The sequence below is a fragment of the Hirsutella rhossiliensis genome, assembly GCF_020360975.1.
Source record: "Hirsutella rhossiliensis strain HR02 chromosome Unknown scaffold00021, whole genome shotgun sequence".
Lineage (NCBI taxonomy): Eukaryota > Fungi > Ascomycota > Sordariomycetes > Hypocreales > Ophiocordycipitaceae > Hirsutella > Hirsutella rhossiliensis.
In genome coordinates this window covers 810363-831525 of record NW_025408687.1, presented here as the reverse complement: position 1 = coordinate 831525, position 21163 = coordinate 810363, and the positions used below count along the sequence as shown (strand labels likewise).

Below are 21163 nucleotides of genomic sequence, written 5' to 3'. Positions count from 1 at the left end.
CACCTCCAAGTGCCCAGCCTCGCTCGATTGCCGCCCCTCCTCGTCTCCCTCCTCTCTCCATCCGTCGATGCCGGCGCAATGCCTCCCTCGCACTCGGGGAGGTCCTGGGCGCGCGTCCTCGTCCTGACGCTCGTCGCGCTGGCCCTCTGCGGCGCGGCGAGCGCCTCCGTCGGCGATCGGTCTGCCGAGTTCAGGAAATGCCTCGAGGTGCATAACCCCCTCGGCGCTTTGCTTCAACACCCTTCTCCCTCTCAACATCCCCCGTCGACGAGAGCTGACATTTCTTGACTTGCGCAGGTCTGCAGAGCCGAAAACTGTGCCCCTGGCAAGGAACAGACCCCCATCCGTGCGTCCGATCCCTCCCATCCTCTTCCTCGTCCGCCCACCCAGCAGGGACTGCCGACAAGAACCACCATCGTCTATTGCTCTCTTTCCCCCGACTCTACCTAACATTGGTCCATGACAGCCCTCCGCCGCCGCCTGCTCCTCTGGAACTGCGCGTCCGAATGCGACTACACCTGCCAGCACATCGTGACCGCCGCGCGCGTGGCCGACGCCCGCCCCATTGTCCAGTTCCACGGAAAGTGGCCCTTCTACCGCTTCCTCGGCATGCAGGAGCCCTTCTCCGTCCTCTTCTCCCTCGGAAACCTCTGGGCGCATTGGGACGGCCTGCGCAAGGTCCGCGCCTCCGTCCCCGCCAGCTACCCGCTCCGCCCCTGGTACGAGTGGCTCGCGCGCATCGGCATCACCAGCTGGGTCTTCAGCGCCCTCTTCCACACCCGCGACTTCCCCCTCACCGAGCAGCTCGACTACTTCGCTGCCGGCGCCAGCGTCCTCTACGGCATGTACTACTCCCCCATCCGCATCTTCCGCCTCGACCGCCCCAGCCCCCGCCGCCGCTCCCTCCTGCGCCTCTGGTCCCTCCTCTGCGCCCTCCTCTACCTCGCCCACGTCGCCTACCTCAAGGGCGTCCGCTGGGACTACACCTACAACATGGCCGCAAACGTCGCCGCCGGCATCGTCCAGAACATCCTCTGGAGCTGGTTCAGCTACGACCGCTACCGCAAGTCGCGCCGCTCGTGGGCCACCTGGCCCGGCCTCGTCGTCGCCTGGGTCACATTTGCCATGAGCATGGAGCTCTTCGACTTCCCCCCCTGGCTCGGCTGCATCGACGCCCACAGCCTGTGGCACCTCTTGACCATCGGTCCCACCATTCTGTGGTACAAGTGAGTTTCTCCGTCATTTGTTTCCGGGCCCAACCAGACACGACAAGGGGGCGCGGAAAAGGAAAACATTATGCTAACTCGACACAGCTTCCTCGTTAAGGACTCCCGAGCAGACCTCGCCGGAACGGAGCGGCTAAAGGCATAGCTGTATTAGCCAGCCCCCTGGCTTCCCCTTCACTGTAATGTATTCTCAATACGTACATCCAATAGTTACATACACACGCAATGTGCTTAACGGCTGGTCCGTCGGCAAGTTCTCCCGTCTCTCGGAGACTTCCTACGCATGTCTACGGCGGTTTTGTTTTGCACGTCGCCAACGGTCAAAAGTTTCGGTGTTTGAGCTGAGCCATCTCTCATTCTTCGCCGGGACTAATGCCCAGACGCTCGCGCTCGCAGGCATCACTTTCTACCAAACACTTGCCACGCTCCTTCCAGCAGCTCTGTCCGGAGCCGTACGCACCTGACTACAACATGACGCCCCTTTCATCACATGAACGATTGGCGTCCAGTATGCACGACCCCTCAGTATCTCGCCCCGTGGTGAATCAGGGCGAGAGGCGCAAGACCGAACTTTAACCAGTCCTTGGCCATCCTTCTCCTCACCTTCTCTCCCCATGCCCTCTGCCGCATCGCGGCCAAGCTTGGTTGGGGGAGCATCGCCTTCATGACGGATTACGACCCGTGGCGCCCGCAGGCAGTCGGCGAACTCGTCGTCCCGATGCCCATCGGAGAGATGCTCGGCAGGGACGACACCATGCGCGCGATGACGCTGGTGCCGCGCAGGATCGTTGAAATCGGGCGACGTGCGATCGCGCTCTTGGGTTGAAAACAAGATTTTCCGCGTCGTGTCCCATCGATCATCAAGTGGTGAGCAGATCGCGCACCGACAGGCCCCGTCCACGGGCGGGCGGGCCCCGTCTATCTTTGTTGAGCATCAAAAGCGCCGCCGAGGCTTCATGGTCGAAATCGTTTTGAAGTAGAATCGGGCTTGTAAGTGTTGATTCTGAAGCCGAAGCCATACCCAGGACATGATAACCAGGACGCTGCGGTCCGAAAGCCGGCGAAGTGCCTGCCGAGCTGCTGTAGCCGTAGTGTCCGAGGTCCGTCGAGGTGAAAAAGTGCGAGAATCGTCGATGATGATGGTCCTGCGCGAGCAGAGCTGGCGAGATGGAAGGCTGGCTGTGTCTGTCGTGGTTGTCTGCCAGTTCTGGCGACGCCATGTCCGAGTCCGTCATTTCAGCTTCACCGACCGCTGGGTCCTCGCGCAAGGTAGGGTGAAAGTCGCGGATAGGGGGCAGAGGGTCATGAGTCGAATCTCCGCGGTCCTGATCCTCGTCGTACTGGGCCTTGAGCTTGTCCACACAATCCTCCAAATAGCGCACGTAGTCAATAGAGGCCTGTCAACCCCAAGTCAGCCTCGATTGGAGAGAGAGTTGCCCACAGGGAATGGTGGAGGTGAAAAACCTGTAGAATGGCCAGCTTGTGCATCTCTCCCGTGCATGCCGGGATCATGCCTTTAAGCACGGCAAACTCTTCGTTCATCTTACTGCGCCTTCTCCTCTCAATCAAGCTGTGGGCGGTTTTTCTCGCAATCTTGCGGCCCGCCGCACTCGTAGAGTTGGGCTGCTTCTTCTTTCCTTTGTCGGTCCCTGTGGCGCTGGCAGCCGCCTTGGCTGCGGTCGCTGCCCCTCTGCCGGCAGACATATCAGGGGTCTTTTTGGAGGAGCCAATGTGTCCCTCTGCTTGCTGTCGAGGGTTCATTTGGATGATCTTTCTCGATCTGGTGGGAGGGGGCGGGAGAGCAAAGGAAGCCTCCCTATGCCCCCTGGCAGCTGATGGGCGGCGCGGCCTGGCAGTCTCGACAGGCCGCATGGAGTGCGAGACGATCAGAGGGCGAGTGGCTGATGAGCTGTTTGCGTCTAGGGAAGAGCGGCGCGAAGCATCATATATCGCGGGGGGCGGCAGCTCAAAGGGGAGATGGAGGGCCGGAGATTGCTGAAGTCCGTCCTTGCCTGTGATGTCAGTGGACGAGCCCGGGGTCGGAGGGAAAGCCGGACGCGGCATAGCGAAGAGAGCGTGGCTGGTCCGGGGAGCAAGAGGGACGGTTCGTGCCCGGATGACAGGACACGGCAGGTCTCTGGAGGCAGTCGGCAGCGTTTTGTAGGCAGTCAGTCGGACGACCTGGTGCCGCTTTGGGGGCACGAGGTTGAGATTGGGTTGAGTGGGCCGTTGGGCCGTATGAGCGGGCTCTCGTCGTGGACCGAGATGACGAAAATGGAAGACTCGGGGCACGACCGTCTCGGCGCTGCTGGCCGAAAGTTTGTGGCTGGCGGATGGAACACGGGTAGCAAGCAGTGGAGTTGAGCGGTCCCGGAGTCTCGTCTTGTTTGGGATGGTTGGAGCGGCCCATTCGTTGTCTTCGTTTTTGGAAATGTCGGGCTGGGGAGGGAGAAGCGAGGCCGAACTGTTGAGTGTGGGATGGATGGATGCAGGCAATGTCGCAGCAACGGCATGGGTGTTGCTATCGCGTCTGTGGAGAACTCCAAGGAACCCGAGGTACTGGGAATGGCGGATAGGCTCGCTTCGCTTCACGAGGGCGCTGATTCCTCGGGTGGGATGTAGTCGCATGAGCCTACCGAGGGCGGCATTGACGAGGAACAGATGGAAGAGGAGAGAGAATGGAAGAGGACGAGACCGGGGATATACAGTACATCAAGGTAGTCACGACGGGCTGCGGCACGTTACCCAAGACAGGCAAGACGAGGCAAGGAAGGCACGATTGGGGAGGGGGGGAGGCGAGACATGCATGGCATACATGCTCTCTAAAATTCTTGTTTAATCGCATTAAATTCCCGATTTAATATCCATCTCGTCCCGACCTGTCTAGGAAAGCCAATGCGGAGAATAAGACGAAGCCAGCCCACCGAATAATTAAGGGTCAACCGTCTGCAAAATGCAAAAGTCAGGATTAAAATGAACAAGGAGAGAAAGAAAAGCCTCTTCTTCTTCGGCATGTGCTCTCCCCCCCTTCCCCTTTCACCAGCCAATGGCTGGGGCCTGCCGCATTGTCCAAGCATCATGGAGAGAAGAAAAGGTCGCGTGCTCGCCATGGCGGCCGGGCGAATCACGAGGCCGCATTTGCCCATGTGGGCGTCCTGTCTGGCTGTGGAGAAGCAGCATCTTGGGGAGCGCAGATAAATTAGAGAGCCATTTGACAAGCCGGCAGAGGGCAGCAGTGCAAAGGGTGACGAACGGTTGGCTGGAGTGGCATCGCATCGTGGTAATGCACAGGCATCATGGCCGTAGAGCATGATCCGCCGCTTGCATCTACGGAGGCCATCGTCATTATTTTCTGACTTGCATGCCTGCTTCGCACCTTTGTCTTCTTCCCCCCTGCTCATCGCCGTTGCATCGACAACTAGCCGGCAGGCACAGACAAAAGGCGGGTCAAGGCTCCTACAAGCCGTGTTTACACAGTTGAACCTACAAAGCATAAGCCCCCATGGCGTGTTTCCAACGAGCAGCAGCAGCAGCGGCTTCGTCAGGCAAAGGCCCTAGACCTCGTTGCTCGGGTACGCAACCTGAGTCGTCACGTTAAACTCCTCCTTGACGGCCCGCATGTTCACAAAGCGCGTCAGCAGGTTGGCGCTGCCCGCCTTGTCGTCGGTGCCGCTGGCCCTCGCCCCGCCAAACGCCTGCTGCCCGACGACGGCCCCCGTGCTCTTGCAGTTGATGTAAAAGTTGCCCGCCGCGTTGCGCAGCCGCTCCTCGGCGAACCGGATCGCCTGCCGGTCCGTCGCGAACACGGCCCCCGTCAGCCCGTACTCGGACGTTCCGTCCACCAGCTCGCACGCCTTGCCGAAGCCCTCGGGCCCCGCGTCGTCGTACACGTACACGGTCAGGATCGGCCCAAAGAACTCGGTCGACAGGAACCGGTGCCCCGGGTTGGTCGTCTGGTAGATGGTCGGCTGCACAAAGTAGCCCCGCGACGAGTCGTACGTGCCCCCCGTCAGCAGCTCCATCTCCTTGTCGCCCTTGGCCTCGTCAATGGCCCCGGACAGCTTCTTGAATGAGGCCGCGTGGATCACGGGGCCGAGGAAGTGCGAGTGGTCCCACGGCTGGCCCACCGTCAGCTTCTTCGTCTCGGCCACCAGCCTCTCCTTGAACGCGGGCCACGCCGACTTGGGCGCGTAGACGCGCGACGTGGCGCTGCACTTTTGACCCTGGAACTCAAACGCCCCGCGCACCGTGTGGATGGCCGCGTTGTCAATGTCGGCCGACGGGTGGATCAGGTGGAAGTTCTTGCCGCCCGTCTCGCCCACAATGCGCGGGTACGACTTGTACCGGCCCTCGGCGACGCCCTCGCCGATGGCCCCGTACAGCTTGCGGAAGACGGCCGTGCTGCCCGTGTAGTGCAGCGCGGCAAAGTCGCGGTGGCCAAGAGCAACCTTGGTGATCTCCTCGGGGTTGCCGGGCACGAACTGGATCACGTCCCGGGGCAGGCCCGCCTCGAGCAGGATGTTGTAGACCAGCCAGTTGGACGCAATGGCAAAGTCGCTGGGCTTCCAGACGACCACGTTGCCCATGAGGGCCGGGGCGCCGGGCAGGTTGCCGGCAATGGCGGTGAAGTTGAAGGGGCTGACGGCGTAGACGAAGCCCTCGAGCGGGCGGTACTCGAGGCGGTTCCAGACGCCGGGGGCGTTGTGCTCGGGCTGCTGGCTCATGAGCTCCTCGGCGTAGTGGACGTTGAAGCGGAAAAAGTCGGCCAGCTCGGCGGCGGCGTCAATCTCGGCCTGCCACGCGTTCTTGCCCTGGCCCAGCACCGTGGCGGCCATGATGTCGTAGCGGTACTTGCCCGAGATGAGGTCAGCCGCCTTGAGGAAGACGGCGGCGCGGTCGGCAAAGGGGAGCGACTCCCACGCCGGCTTGGCCGCGAGCGCCGCCTCGATGGCCCGCGTCACGTCGCCGGGCGTCGCCGTGTAATACGAGGCGACCTTGGCGGCGTGGTCCGAGGGGTTGAGCTGGTGCGACAGGGACGACGTCTTGACCTGGACACGGCGTCAGCGTTGCGGGGAGAGGCAGACGGGGGCGCGGCAAGACGGTACCTCGATGCCCCCGACCACGACGGGCACCTCGAGGGGCAGCTTCTGCTGGAGCTTCTCGATGGCCGCCGTCAGGCCCTGCCGCTGGGCGCTGCCCTTGGCATAGTGGTGCTGTGGTCGACGGGTGTCTGTGTCAGTCCAGGGCCGCACCCGAGGGCCGGGCGAGACTCACGTTGGGCTCGTTGGCCACCTTGGGCGTCTTGAAGGTGGCGAGCGTGCCCATGCCCATGCGCTGGGAGGCCTGGCTGGCGCAGCGAAGGCCCGCTCTGTTGAAGACGGCCGACTGCATGGCTTGCTTGGGCTTGGTTGAACTATTCAAGTGTGCCTCTTTGGTGTTGCTTTCGTCTCTCTGCAGCCGTACGAGCTCGGGAATTGGTCCTTTGCAAGAGGGTCTCGGGCTCAATGCTGATATACCCTCCGAGTGTACGAGGAATTGAGACTGCCGGGGCATCCCCACAGGCCCTCTTCGGCTTTCGACGGTTCAACTGGCAGTCCGGCGGGGGCGAGACCCTGCCCCCACTCCCTTCAATTACCTAATAGGCCCTAATAGGCTGCATCCATCACGAAGCTGGGGCCGTCATCCACGCCGACTTCGGCGCCCACTCACCTCGTCCCTCACCGAGCCGACAGCAAGCGACGCGCCCTGTCTCCAACTTCCCAAATCTGCACAGTATTGATACCTTTTCTCACAGGGCAAACAACGAACATTCGATCATCGGGATTCCCCGCCTCGTCTTGACGCTTCCACGACGACAACAAAATCATCCAACTCGTCTCGGCATGGCCATGGTCAACAGAATCATACAAAAATCGCACCCGGTATCTCTAACCATGAAAAGGGCAAATATCCAGCCAACATGACGAAACCACCACTCCTCAGGTATACGATCCGGTATTAACAACCCCTGGGAAGCCCTCCCTCTCGTCGTCCCTCAACGGCCAAGCCGGACCGCTCGGGGCTACCATGAGCCAGAGTCATAATAAGCGTACCTACTCTCGTAGGCTTAATCCTTCAGATCCACAGTCGCGTCGTCGCTTGCCGGATGGCACCCGTCATTCGCTCGGCACGAGAGCCAGAATCCCCCCAACCCCCCGACTGCTTCACCACCGTCTAGCAGCAGGCTTGCCTATCGAGACGTAGCCGACGTGGTTGATGAAGCCCGCGTCTCGCACCGCAACGCTGGAACCGTCAATCCGTACCCTTGCGTCTTGCCTTCGGGGTCGTGCTGGTTGATCTCGACATTGATGCAAATATCGAGGCTGCCATCGTTCCCGCGGCCGTGAGTCTCACTCGAGGCCGCCTTGTGCTTGGTGCCGGCGCCGACCTCGCCCTTGTGCAGCTGAGAATGGCCGTTTCGTCCGAGGAACGTCTCGAGTGCGCCGTCTTGGCTTGCTGCCGGTGCGTCGCCATTGGCCTGCACTACCGGGGCGGTGGGCGAGTTCTCCGTCAGCGTGGCAAAGTTGCGGCTCGGCATTGTGCACTTGTTGTGGTTGGCCGTCTTGTTCGCATCGCCCGGGTCCTTGTCGAAAAAGTCGAGGAGCGTCTCGTCCGTGTCGTGGTTCAAGTGGTGGATCTTGTTCCTCCTCGCAAGGAGGTTGGCGACCGCCTGGGGAGGGGGTTTGTTGACAATGGCCGATGAGATGATGTTGGCCATGTATCGGTTGTCCTCCTCGACCGGCACCTTGAGCTTGGGATTCGAGTAGAAGCGGCCCAGGGCGGCTAGGTGCACATCGCCCCCCAAGATGGTGACGCGGACGGAGAACTCGGTGGCAATGTCCTGCAGCTGCAACATGAGCTCTGCCCGCTCCGTCTTGTGGGTCCTGGCCGTGTAGTGATCGTCGAGATCGTCGAGGAGGTCGACGCTGCCGTCAAAGTGGTTGAAGAGCCCGCCGCCCAGGCCAAAGCGGCGGTGCAGGAACTTGACCGGCCCGATGATCGGGCTGCGCAGCACGTTCTCGAGCCAGGTCAGGCGCTGTACCACTTTGTTAGCGGACGCCAATGTCGTCTCGGCCACAGAGGACCTTACCGGGTACGCAATAGGGATGCCGAGGAGTAGTATCAGGTGCTTGATGGGCCGCCGAGAGCTTGCAGCCGCGCCCAACTCACTGCGCAGCCTCTTGAAGATGAGGTCGTACGTCTCGGGGTAGTTGACCTGGTGTCGCGTGCGCTGTTTTTCATCTTAGCCGCCAAGCCTGCAGGTCAGGTCGTGGGAGTGCTTACCTCGGTTCGCGCATCGATGCCAACGAGGGCGACGCGAGCGCCGAGTCGCGAGTAGATGTTGTACGAGTGCTCCGCAACATAGGGTCCCGGCTCCGTTCCAACAATGTACTGCTGGTCCGGTCTCGGCTCGGCCACAAAGGTGTCGATGAGCTGCTGCGGATCCGGGCCCGGAGCCTCGCCATCCGAGTCGAGGTAGTCTTGCCGGGTCAGCGCTAGTCTATAGAGATCACTACAGCAGTGCTCATACTCACCAGACGTATATGTGGACGGCGGCGGCGCCATATGTTGCTGGAAGAGCATGTAGTACTTGTGCGCGGTGCCACCGATTCCGCGGAAGACATCGCAGCGCATGAAGTGGTCGACGTACGAGCCGAAGCCGTCGATAATCTGCCAGGGAAGTCGGTCAATGGGGGGCTCCATGGAGGAGACGGCAGCTGCCGTCTTTCACGGTCAGCTTGCAGACTCACGTCGTGGTCGTCCCAGATGTTGAGCTGGGGTATCTGGCCGTTGGCAATGGCAAATGGCTTCGAGTCGTACCATCGAATGTAGTTCTGGAGGTAGTAGTCGTCGCATTCGGCGCGCAGCGTCTCCGGGAACGGGTAATCTCTCCGCTTCTTGGGGTTGGCGATCTCAGTCCATGCACGCAACGGGCCGTCGACCCTGATGCCGTCGTTGTAGATTTGGTCGCCGCCGCCAATCATGACGTGGAAGGGCGCGTGCGCGTGCTTCCTCATGACGTCGTTCCAGAGCGGAGCGCCGCTGTAGGCGTCCTCGTCGGTGCCGACGCTGAAGCCGTTGCACGAGTGGAACATGAGTCGCATGGACTCGTCGGCGGCGGGGACGAAGAAGGCGTTGACACGGGGTTTGTGCTCGCTGGAGATGCGCATGCCGGGGACGTGATACTCGTACTTGATCTCGTCGGGCTCGAGCGGCACGGCAATGTCAAATGCCCAGAAGGTGACTCGAGGGTCCGAGTAGAGGCGCCGCGACTCGAATTGGGTGCTCTGGTCGGCTTGATGGCCGCCATGCCGGCCGTTGGCTCCGTTGGTATCGTCGGCACCGCCAGTCCCGTGCGCGGGCGCAGAGGCAAGCTGCCGTGCCTGGCCGACCCTTTTCAAGATGAGAGAGGGTTGGTAGAGGACTTGATGGCCGCCTCCCTTGGCGACGATGAGCACGCTTCCGTACCATCGGGCCTCGTCCATGCGGCGGTAGTTGAGCAACGGGCCGCAGACAATGTCCTTGCCGTCTGGCGCAACGGCCTGGCCACGCCCATCGTCCAGCTGGCCCGGCCCCGCGGCAACGTTGATGGGCTGGTGCTGGCCGGCGGCGTTGGCGTCGTCACCATCAGCCTCGGCGCGGTTCGAGTTGAGGAAGCTGGCAAGGGGGGCCGTCGTCCCGGTGGTGACGGGCTCGCGAGCTTGGCCGTGCTCCTGGCCGGCATGGCGGTGAAAGGACGAAGACTCCTGGTGGCGCCAGCGGCTGGCGGACGAGTAGGGGTTGCGCTCAGTCTCATGTCGGACCTGCGGGTGGCTTTTGTCGTCATCCTGGGACGCCATGCTGGAGGGTCGGGCGCGTTCGGACAGCCACGCGGGTTGCAAGGGGGGCCGGCGCAGAAGTCGGCGCGCGTCCGGTGGGAGGCTTGAACGGCGCCGAGGCGAACAGACGCGTTCCCGAGGCCGAGGCCGGAAGGGCGACTCTGAGCCGAGCCGGGCGGTGGGGAGCCCAAAGGCAGGGGGGCAAGGGGGGAGTGATCAACAGCGTCCAAGACAGGCCGATACTTTGTGCTTCGCGCGATTCGGCGTGTGCTGGATGTACAGATGACGAGGGAGCGAGAAGGGGAAGGGAGGCGGGAAGATTGCAGCAGCCTGTGGGGGGCTGCGGGAGCTCTCGTTGGAGGTTGGAGCAGCGGGAATGACGAGCTCCCGGCTGACAGGGGTGGCCATCTTTGCTCCCGTTGCGTCGGCCAATGGCGATGGCACGACGATAAAGGGTTGGCCGGGGGGAGATGATAAGCGTTGGTAATGAGACGAAAGAATAAGGATGCGCGGCAATCCACACTCGCTCCCCCGCATTATACCTACAGTAGAGTGCAGCCCATTGTACTGTAGGTGTGAAAGGTAGGTGTGTACTGTAGGTACTGTCCTCTGAAAGGTGACATGTCCCGAGTACTTTGCACAGGGAAGGGCCATGACGACGTACTCGGAGCTTGCGATGCCCTCGCCAAGTCCAGCACCCGCAGAGTGGACCGTTGCCGCTACACTGGCTCACGTGGCCGAGCCTGGGCCAGGCGATAACGGACGACAACGAGGACGAGCAAATGACGTCTGGTGGGGGGGACCTCTCCCGCACTCGGCATCGGCCGGGGCTCCAGGGTAGGTGCCAAAGGTGCCTGGGTCTTGGCACCTACCGACGTGTTGTGTTTGTGTTCGGATATGACGAATGGATCATATGTCTTGATTAAATTGGCGGGCCCTGATCGCTCTGGTGTCCGGACTCCAAAGTCACATTCTACAGTACAGGCGGAAGGGATCTGGTATGCACCAGGCAGCGCGGTTAGGAGCCGGGATGCGCCTCCACAATGCAAAGTCCCAACATAAGTTCACCGTGGGCTTGACGATGCTGGGCTCCTTCCACGACGAGCGACACAAGTCTCCTGCACTGGAGCAAGAAGCCCGTAATGAAGCTGCCCTACAGAGTGAGTCCCTACAGAGTGAGTCCCTACGGAGTGAGTAACCGAGGACCATCTGAAAGGCAAGGGTTGGTTCGGCAAGGCACGTGGGGCAAGACGTGGCTAGAAGAGACATGATGCCGATGAGATGGCTTGTTTCTCCCCCCCACCCTGTCCGTCTCCCTCGTCACCATCGTCACCACCGTCATTGTTTAATCAAAGTTGCCTGGCCGCCAATGAATCGGTCACCCAGCGCTCCGAAGCTCCTCGACCGGATTGCGATCGACGTCTTTGCCCCACGCCCCTCTGCCACCGAGGAGCATGTCTCTGGTCTGAAAGGGCAGAGCAGGGCCGTCGTACCGCTTCATCGTCATGATAGCGAAACCCACGCCAACTGTTTGACCGGTTGCCCGGCGGCATCATCTTGCATCGCAGTCCCGGCTCCGAGCCAGGGGCTGTTATCCCGCAGGGGCTTCTCTCGCCTTGGTCCAGACACGGCTGGTTGACAAGATTTTCATGCATCATCACATTACCGTATTTGTTCTCCCGACAAGATGGCGGGTTAACCTGCCGTTCCCGTTGCAAGCGGCATGGCCTCGTCGAGAATCAGGCCGGGATCCCCTCGGGCCGATGCCAACTCCGCCTACTAATCTAGGCTAAGCGCCTAAGCCGTATCAACGGTATAACGTTAGGTAATTACTGTACTGTACCCAACTGGTGAGAGGGGGCGCCGATATGCGTGCCGGCCGAGGCACAAACTCGGCTAAGACTCAATCCACTTTCGCCTGTGGCAGGGAGGCCTGGGAGCAGCGGAGTCTGGGTATCTCGATCGGTTCCTCTGACTGTCTCTGGCGGAAACCGATTTAGGAATGCGGCATTCCGTCGTCGCGAGACACTCTCGAAGCAAAGAGAGAGCATTTGATGCCGGGAGAGGCTTGGCTTGGCCGCTGCTTGGCCGCTGCTTGGCAGTCTACGAGGTGCCAACGACGGACCCGCGTGCCAGGTACGGGGTATCGGGGAGGGGGCTTAGCTAATCAGGCCAGTGCAGGCATTGCTGATTGCCTCGGATGGCGTGCAGCCAGACCATGTATCCACTCAGCCCAAATTTTCTCGTCAGTGGCCGCACAAAAATTTTCGCCAAACCTCCTCTCTCCCACTCATCTCCTTCAACTGCATCCCATGGATCGCAACCGCGACGAAACACCGACGTGGCAGTGCCATTATGCACGAGCACGACACCCTCCACCGGCAATCTGTCAAGCCCGGCTGAAGCAGTGGCTTCTAGTCTGAGCCAGCGCGCCCTGCGATCTGCGCCATCCCGAGCTCCTACTCGACCTGTTTAGCAATCCAGCAGCCACAGTCGGTGCGCCTCTGGGATGACTCCTCCTTTGGCCACCGGAACAGGATAGTGTGTCCTGCCCGCCGTGCGAGGCCCAATGAGTCCGGAGATCTCTGGCGGTCAAGCGGCGTCGCTTGGGCGTCTAGAGGTCTCGACTGCCCAGTGGCGGGATCCTGCAGCCCCCAGCGCCGAGGTGAGATGCGTAGGCGCCTGTGAGAAAGACGGTGATGCAAGTGTATCTGCAACGGCATATGTGTGTACAGCGATGGGCTCTTTTGCCGTGCTCACCAGCTGAAGGAATATTCCAACGTGCCAAGACCAGAACATCCTCATCATTACCAAACACCCTTGCTCTTGCTGCTCTACAGGCTCGGGTGCATGAAGATGAGGGAACATGCTCCCCAATTGTGACGGGCCCGCGTGCCATCCCAGTTCGCGCTGCAGACTAATTACCATGTGTGCGACAGCCGAACATGTGCGCAGTACTCCACCGACTACCGGACTAGACGCTGGGAAAGGGAGATGAGGGGGGCTTGGTTCATGGCAGAAGAGGAAACAGATGAGTGGCAAGAAGACGGTGGATTGTGCTGGACCTGATGGCAGCGGCTCCCCGGAAGCAGCTACTCGGGTAAACAGTTGGGCATCTTGTTGAGAGCCGTGACGGCCAGGACGGATTGCCCGCCTTTTTGCTTTTTCCGCGCCTTGTCGTCCTTCTACTCCGCAGTCGCGCTGCCAATATTCTCTCAAGTGGTGAGGAGGTCTGACTAGAGGCACTAGAGGCATCATGGACCGCCAAGGCCACGAATTTCAGCCAAAAGGTGGTCTCAGAGAGGAGCGACTCCCAGACTCTGCCGCAACATGACTCCAGGAACGGATACTTGAGGGCTCTCGGTGTCTGACCTTTGCACCCGCCCTGAACCGGCCCGGACTTGAGGTACTCTGGGCCAAGCAGCGAGGTACTGCGGTTGTCGGTCCCATCTCCCTCCCTGGCCTCCACTGAGGGGCCCCTCGTAGCACGCAAAAAGCATCTGCGCATGGACGGGCAATTTTGCAGAGTGGAAAGGGGGAAATTTGCCCATGCGATCCGCATCGGCGGGTCATTGCTCATGCAAGCCTCGGGGGGCCTGTTGGGAAGCGGCCGGTAAGTTACGAGTAAGACGCAAGGCTGAGCGGCGAGCGACATGTGCAACGTGCCTGGTCGCGATTCGACGGCGCGTGTTTCTGCGCAACAGAGCGCTATTTGATTGCGCGTCTGAAGCTGAGGGGGCGCCGCGCGGGTGTCTATCCGTAGACGGGCCATGGTTGGGAGTTGGGATGGGCAAGAAGGAAAGCAAAGACACGCAATACCAGACACAGACACACATGTACGTACGCTGCATCTCCGACGTCGCCCTCGTCGTCGGGCGTCCGACGGTTCCAAGGGAGGGGGACGGTTGCTGTGCACGATGAGTGATCAGATTGAGACGTCTCGTCTGCTGCATCTACAGTACATGACGACGCGGCGTCCAATCTGGAACAGGCAAGACGCCTCGTAGCGCACACCGGGCTCCCGTGCCGTGGCACTGCGACGGCGCACAGGGCGTACTAGTAGATGAAGATGTGCATACAACGTGGAGAGACAAGCTAAGCTTTTGACCCTTTGTCTTCTGTGCTTTCTTCCTTGTCAGCCCCCAAATCTGTTGGTGGGTATTAACTTAGATCGGATCATGGAAAAAGGGCCATGGGCCAAATTGCCGGGGCAGCGCTCAAGGCAGCAGCGAAGAGGACCGTGGCAGTTGCATTGCGGCACAGGAAGGGATAGGTACCTAATACCTTAGGTACAGGATCTTACTGATTGAGGGAGGGTACCTAAGGTAGGTACCTACTACCGAGTACGGATACCGCTCACAGACCGAGGCGGCTGGCAGGCGACGGTTTGCAGCGTGTAGACCGGCTTATACCTAAGTTACGTCCCGACAAGGTAACGGTATTCGAGCAGAAAACGCGGGTGAGCCGTTTGCTGCGTGTGTGACCACGCCGTACCGGCCGTACCGCCCGCTTCCCGTCCACCCTTCAGGATGGATGGATGGAGGGATGGTGCAACATGGCCTGCGCGACATTCCCGCGCCGTCCTCTGTGTTTCGCAACATGCTGCAATGCGATGCCCGTGGCCGAGATGCCTGACGGGCCATGATTGGATGCCGGTAAGGTACCGAAGCATAGAGCAATACGAACACGGCCTCCCCCAATCGCCGCCGTGGAAGGAAGAGTGAGGCCGCCGCTGCGGGTGACTGCTGCTTTGCCCCGCCCGCATCAACTGACGACGGCTCGCCATGAATAAAAAAGTTGTGCAGCTGCCCGCGTGTACCATTCGCATGTAAATTACGGAGAATTAGACAAGAACTGTCACCCTCTCGTTTGCCGTACGCTGCACTTTTTCTTTTGGCGGGTCCCGAGGGGAGCAAAAAGAGGGCCTGTGCCCTCTGCCAGTCATCCCGACAGGCCGTCCAACCAGGGTGCTTGACCTCACCTCACCTCATCATGCCGATTCAGCCCGGCCAGCCCCTCTTGGAGAGGTGGGCGCACGGGTTCGTGAGGTCGGCGTTGGCCGGTGGGTGTCGCAACCCCGACCGAGGTTTACTGTGGAGGAGCCTGAAGGAGGGCGCTGTGGACACTAGGCCACTTTGGCCCGCCGCAGTAGCTCCCAGGCGCCACTGCGCCAGGAACAGGGGCTGAAAGGCTCCGTAGGTACTGTACTGTAGGTAGTGGAACGCGGCCGCGGATTCGTTGGAATTGCCCAATTGGAGGCGCTCTGGCCTGCAAGTCTGGACGGCGCGGCCGTGTATGTGCGTGCTTACATAGTTGCCCATTGGTCTTCGTACACACAACAGAGCCCGCTGGGCAGGCTGTTTATTGTATCCGTAGCTGTCTGCGTATTCGTATACCCATCGAACCCATTGAGAGAGTGAGTGAGTACCTTGGGTATTTGAGCCACACGGCATTTGATGTACACCCACTCCGGGTAGCGAGCGGCTGTATGGAATGGATGGCCGGGGAGCCAAAGGAGCGACATGTCTGCAGCTCGAGACAGGTATGGCACAGGTATGGCACTTGCATGTTGCAACGCCCTACAGAGTAAGTGCTCGACGGTCCTCTTCTCTCACTCTTCTCCACCTCCCCCAGCCTCTTGGGGCTGCCGACGGCATGGACTGGCGAAAAGAGGCTCGCTCAGCCGAGGAAATCAGACCCTTATGCGCGTGCAGTAATTAGCCTCTGGATGGCACGATGTCTACTGTGCAGTACAGTACAGTACAGTACAGTACAGTACAGTACAGCGGTGCACGTGCACCGGCGCTGCACATTTGAGGTGTAGGTGTATGTACTCCGTATGTACCTGCAGACTGGCGCGCATTCCCAAATGGATGCGTGGTGCGGGTGGCATGACGTGGGCCCCCTGTTGGGCCCCGGCACTGCGAATAAGAATTGGGAGAAGGTCTTTGCCCACACCTCCGAAACACCCCGCCCACCCCCCTCCCCCGGCCCCCCTTCCAGCATCACCCGTGCATCTTTTCAGCCCGTCGCCCCACTGAATATCTTAGGGACGGAACTCCCGTGGTACTTACCTACCTCCAGATAGTACGGAGTACCTACCTGTAGTAGTAGGCCTAGGTAGGTACCTACCTAGGTACCTTATTGGCACTTACCTTAGGAAATAGCGGGTACTGACTGTACTCCGTACACTCTCGCCAATCTGCCATTACTTACAGCAACATCCATGCACGCTCTCCATCCATGACACAGCAAACGATAATCCATGGTTCGACGCACCCAAAAATACACCTCGCGGGCTGATCTCGTCAACCCGTGCATGGGGGCATGCTCAGCACAGGTACAGTAGTCGTAGTGGCCGTGGTAGTTCCAGGCCATGGCCCAAGTCGACCCAAGGACGGTTTGCTTTGCGCTGTCGCCGGTATCCGCACCCGCTAGACCCTCTGTAGGAGGTACATTGCGCTGCCCGTCTCTCGTCGTTCAGTTGTGATATCCCCAAGTCTCCTCCTCAGAGACTTTCCACTCCCATCCTCTCCCCTCCTCTCTCTTCCTCGCTCTCTCGCTCTGTACCCTGCCGTCTAACCCCAACCTGAACCACCCTCCCCCCCTCCATTGCCAAATCTCCGCGCTCTGAGCCGCCTCTTGTCTCCGTCGACGACATCTGGTGCCTCTGCCTCCCGTCTCGCGCCTCCGATCGGGGCCTGCCCGCCCAAGCCGACTTCATCGACCACTGATGTCAAGAGCCTGTCCCTCCTCCCGGCCCGGCTTCGCTCGTCCAGCCGCCGATCTCTCGCGGGATTAGCAGCTGCTTTCTCCATGCGGAGCTTGCGAATACCACGACGACGCACGACTTGTACCACTAGCCGCTTGGAGCTTCTCTGTCGACCAACTCCCCTGCCCCCCTTCCCTTGCTTGCTTTTCTCTCTCCCTCCCCTCCTCTCTCCGCCTCCCTCGCCCGCTCTCTCTCTGCCGCGTGCACCCTCTTTTTATCCGACACGCCGTCGTCTGTTCTAGCCTAGAGCCTCGTCCCTCTGCTGGCCGGACAAAGGTGTAGAGGGATGTTGGAGTTGGGTTGATTGCCTTCCTCTTGCCGTCTCCCGGCACGCTTCTCAGCAGACGTTTGTGTGTCAACGACGGACGGCGCCCTGCATATTTCGTGCCGCGTCGAAGCCCCTCTGCTACCACCATGGCCTCGGCCGTGGAACAGTCCGCGCCGCTCTTCTCTCGTTCACAGTCCAACCCCAACATCTTCTCGCTGTCGTCGTTCGAGAAGCCCACGGCCAGCCCCGCCGCCTCTCTTCACCACGAGGTGCTCGACTGGAAGAGCTGGGCCGACATCCCGGCCTTCGAGGTCCCCTCTTTCAACTCCGACTTCGAGCTCGACACCTCCGTCTTCGCCAATGGCAAGAATCCCTCTCCGTCTCCCAGGCCCGAGCCGCCTCCACAGGAGCTCGAGGTCCCAGACAGAGTGTCCCGAAAGAGCTCCGTCGCGCGCTCGAGGACCGTCTCCCTGATCAACCGACCTCGCTCATGGCTCTCGTCCAGTTCCAAGTCGACCAAAGATGCTGCAAACGACGACCGGCGGAGCAGACCCCCTTCGTCGGCTGACGACAACATCCCTGCCCCCGTCGCCGCGTCCTTGGAGCCGTCCGAATCCAAATCGTCGGACCGAGGCATGCCAACCCCGGCCACCTTTGCCAACTTTGCCAGGTGGTCGTGGACGACTGCGTCTCGCTCGCCATCGCCCAAGACAGTGCCTAAACCCGCCCCCGCCAAGCCGCCAGCCAAGCAAACCAAGGCGCCACCAGAACGCCTGCAGCTTATCATGGACCCCATCACGGAGTCCGACTCGAGACAGACGAAACAAGCCAATTCCGCCGATCCAACCAAGCCGGCCAAGCCGATCAATCGCTCGGGTTTATATTTCGCCAAGATGAAGAACAAGACACCGGCTCTCGCCGTAAGGGCTCACGAGGGCCCCGACTCCGACAATAGCTGCGCTTCGTCGTCGACGAGCCTCGGGAACAGAGCCTCCAACAGCGACAAGACGAGTGCGTCGCAGTCGACCTGCAGCGACGGCAACACAGACACCCCGGTGACGGACTTGTCGACCGAGACGACGTTCCCCCAACACGATCCCTTGTGGCCTTCCTTCAAGTCCCTCGAGGCGGACCTGAAGGGCTTTGGAATAAAACCCACGGCGCAGCGTGTCGGCCAAATCAAGAATGGCCTCGTGCCCTTTTTGAGGAACTCCATGGACCACAAATCGGTCAAGAGCTTGAAGCTCGAGGATGTCGACCGGAGGGCCACCGTGCTGAACAAGTGGTGGGTTGCCCTTCTCGACATGCTGTACGACCGAGCCCAGCATCCCGTCCCAGGCGTCGACCGTCCCATTCTACTCGAGGCGGCGACCCTGCTCATGATGCGCCCCGAATGGCGGCAGGCCACGACCTACTTTCAGCCGCTGTCTGAACGATGTCCGGCGGAGCGTGTCCGATCGAGATCCTGGACCAACGCCTCCCAGTCGACCGACGCCTCCCACCGGTCGGCGCTACTGATGGAGTCGGCCGAGCACAACGTGAGAACCATGTTTGTGTCGAACCTTGTAAGGCAGATGGGCTACGTGGTGGAGAAGATGTCGGTGCGCCACGCTCCGCTGAGCTTGGTCAACTTTGCCGGCAAGACCTGTGCATATGCCTTCTTCTTCGCGCCGGGCGTGGCGGACATCCTCGTTCGGCTGTGGGGCCTGACTCCAGAGCTGATCCGTCGCACCTCAGACGTGTTCAACCTACCCCGAAAGGACGGCGGGGAAAGCGACGACATCGTGGCCCTCTTCCCCCCCAAGCTGGGTCCTCTGGGCTGGACGTCGGCGAGAGCAATGTGGGACATGCTGAAGCAAATTCCCAAGATGTCGCTCTTCGTCGCCAGGATCGGCTGGACGGGGCCTTGGGTGTCGCGGTGGAAAGGCCGCGACACCGATCTCTTCTTTATCTTTTGCAAATACTTTCACGTTCTCTTGGACCAATTCATCCCGCCCGGTCTGCCCGTGACCGAAAAGGCCCGATCCCCGGCCTTTCTCCTGATTCACGCCCAGCTCCTCTCCATCATCGATACGACGATCCACCGGCAAATGGCCCTTGAACACGCGTATGGCCCTCCGTTGATGGACTCGGCCAACGGGGCCGATGCGTCAGCCATGGCCGTACCGCTGCCTCCGACGAACCTTCTAAGGAACATGTCTGAAAATGGATCGGTGATCCTGCTCCGAGACTTTCTCGCCGACGACGCCCCTGAAGTGGTGAGCGCGCGTCACACGTTCGCCGAGGCCTTTGCGTGCCTGATAAAGGGGGCAACATGCAAGACGTCCCAGTACAACAGCGCGGCCTGCTTTACGCTGTGCGATTTCCTCGACGAGGTGATTGTGATTTACCACGATTTCGAATCCCGGGATGCACGGTCGAGCTACATCGACTGGGACTTCTGGCTCGAAGTCTGCAAGCGCATCATGAGCTCCCTCAACACCATGTCGGAGGTCCGCATGCTCTCTTTCCTCCATACCATCTGGGACGCGGTGGCCAAGGATCCTCGGCGCAAAGCAACGTTCTGTTTGGAGTGGCTCCTGACCGAGGAGACGTTCAACTCCTTCTTCAATAACTGGTGCCCCATGGTCCGGGCCTACTACCAGCGTCTTTTGTGCTGGAGGATCTGCCGTGACGACGGCAATGCCAATGAGGTGGATCTGTAAGTTAAGACCCTCGAGCCAGCGAGTGAGAGGCCAAAGCTGACACGAGGGGTCTAGCAACATCATGCTCGTAGCGTCGGCGAGGCTCAAGACTGTTTGGTCTCACTACCTGTATCTGAAGAGGAGCGCAGAGGAAGCCGGGCGCGCCCTTCCCTCGACCATCCCCATGAGTCCTGCTGTTGGCAAGAAATTTATGATTGTCCGCCAAGAGGTCAACTCGGCGCCACCAGGCGTCTTTATGGGATTCGACACGTTTGCCCGATCCAGCGCCAACGATGCTCTGCCCGCCCACTGCTACCCAGAAACGCAGCTGCTGGTCAAGGGCGACTCGAAGAAACGGTGGTCCTTACTCGGCAAGGTTCTCTCCATGACTACCGGCAGCAGCACCGGCCAGCCGATGGCCTCGGAAGGACCTGTCAGAAGTCCAGTCGCGGAAAGCGATCCGTTTACCGCTCGCCGGGGCGCGATGGAGCTTTCGACGCGCGCCATGGCGCCGATGCTTTCGAACGGAGCCAAGCCTACCTTCAAGACGCCCGCGATAGAACCGGACTCTCTTGGTTCGTCCCCAGTCTACGACGAACAGAGGTACACCTTTAGATTCATACTAGGCTGGGTCCAGCAGCCCGCGCCGACGATAGGGCGTGACCTGACACGCCCCAAGCTCCCCGCCCCCGCGCAGGCTCAGGTTGCCGCAAGAGCTCGAGACAGGCCCGTGACGCCGACGGCGCCAGTTCATAGACCGAAGGCGCGGCGTGCCGAAGATGCAAAACTTAACGGACCGAGCCAGACGGGAAGGCGGACCTCGGTGAATGCCTCCGTGGAGGAGTGGCTCAGAGACACGTCCATGGCGACGATTGGACTGGGCAACGAAAACTGGAACATGAGCAACCCAACCATTGGCGAGAGGCGTGTCAATCCTGGTGCCGGGTCTAGAGCGGGAGCGCAAGACCATGAAAGTGCCCGGGAGACGTTGGTCAAGGCGGTGAAACCGAACGGGATATTCGGCAAAAACTCGGTATACTCGGGTCGGGCTTTGGCCGAGTGGGCCCACGTGGTGGCGGAGTATAACAGCTTCGTGGAGCGCCGGCGGGAAGAAGGAGTCGAACGCCTGGGCGAGGTGGAAGTACCCGGGCTCGGCGTGGAAGGGTTTCGCAAGATTGGTGGCTAGCGGCCACGCCGGCGATGCTGAGAGAAGCGGCCGAGGCTCGTTTCTCACCCACGCGTTTACTTGCACAAGGGTTTTTTTCCCCTTTTCTTTGCCGTGCAAATGCGAGAGGGAATTGTGTGTTGCATGCTGCATCTGAATCCGACGCCCCGACTCCTTTGGACAAGGGACG

General features: G+C 60.6%; 5 protein-coding genes across 5 annotated transcripts; 2 read left to right on the top strand and 3 right to left on the bottom strand.

Annotated features, from left to right (window-relative positions):
* Positions 1-78: 78 nt before the first annotated feature.
* On the top strand, positions 79-1371 carry HRG_11639 (per1-like family domain-containing protein; the record flags this gene model as incomplete). Its single annotated transcript, XM_044870109.1, has 4 exons — positions 79-207; positions 298-346; positions 467-1226; positions 1314-1371. 4 exons carry the CDS (start codon positions 79-81, stop codon positions 1369-1371), a joined length of 996 nt encoding a protein of 331 aa, XP_044715006.1.
* A 715-nt stretch (positions 1372-2086) lies between these two features.
* HRG_11638 (helix-loop-helix DNA-binding domain-containing protein) lies at positions 2087-3098 on the bottom strand (the record flags this gene model as incomplete). Its single annotated transcript, XM_044870108.1, has 4 exons — positions 2087-2229; positions 2296-2623; positions 2691-2916; positions 2974-3098. 4 exons carry the CDS (start codon positions 3096-3098, stop codon positions 2087-2089), a joined length of 822 nt encoding a protein of 273 aa, XP_044715005.1.
* A 1682-nt stretch (positions 3099-4780) lies between these two features.
* Positions 4781-6617, bottom strand: HRG_11637 (aldehyde dehydrogenase family domain-containing protein; the record flags this gene model as incomplete). Its single annotated transcript, XM_044870107.1, has 3 exons — positions 4781-6274; positions 6332-6439; positions 6501-6617. 3 exons carry the CDS (start codon positions 6615-6617, stop codon positions 4781-4783), a joined length of 1719 nt encoding a protein of 572 aa, XP_044715004.1.
* An 838-nt stretch (positions 6618-7455) lies between these two features.
* Positions 7456-10105, bottom strand: HRG_11636 (transcription factor btf3; the record flags this gene model as incomplete). The annotated part of the gene is made up of 6 exons (XM_044870106.1): positions 7456-8301; positions 8356-8496; positions 8550-8746; positions 8801-8936; positions 9017-9561; positions 9610-10105. 6 exons carry the CDS (start codon positions 10103-10105, stop codon positions 7456-7458), a joined length of 2361 nt encoding a protein of 786 aa, XP_044715003.1.
* Positions 10106-17270: 7165 nt separating this feature from the next.
* HRG_11635 (protein family UPF0592) lies at positions 17271-20994 on the top strand (the record flags this gene model as incomplete). Its single annotated transcript, XM_044870105.1, has 3 exons — positions 17271-19825; positions 19884-20383; positions 20465-20994. The coding sequence occupies 3 exons, from the start codon at positions 17271-17273 to the stop codon at positions 20992-20994; spliced, it is 3585 nt and encodes a 1194-aa protein (XP_044715002.1).
* Between the last annotated feature and the right edge of the window lie 169 nt (positions 20995-21163).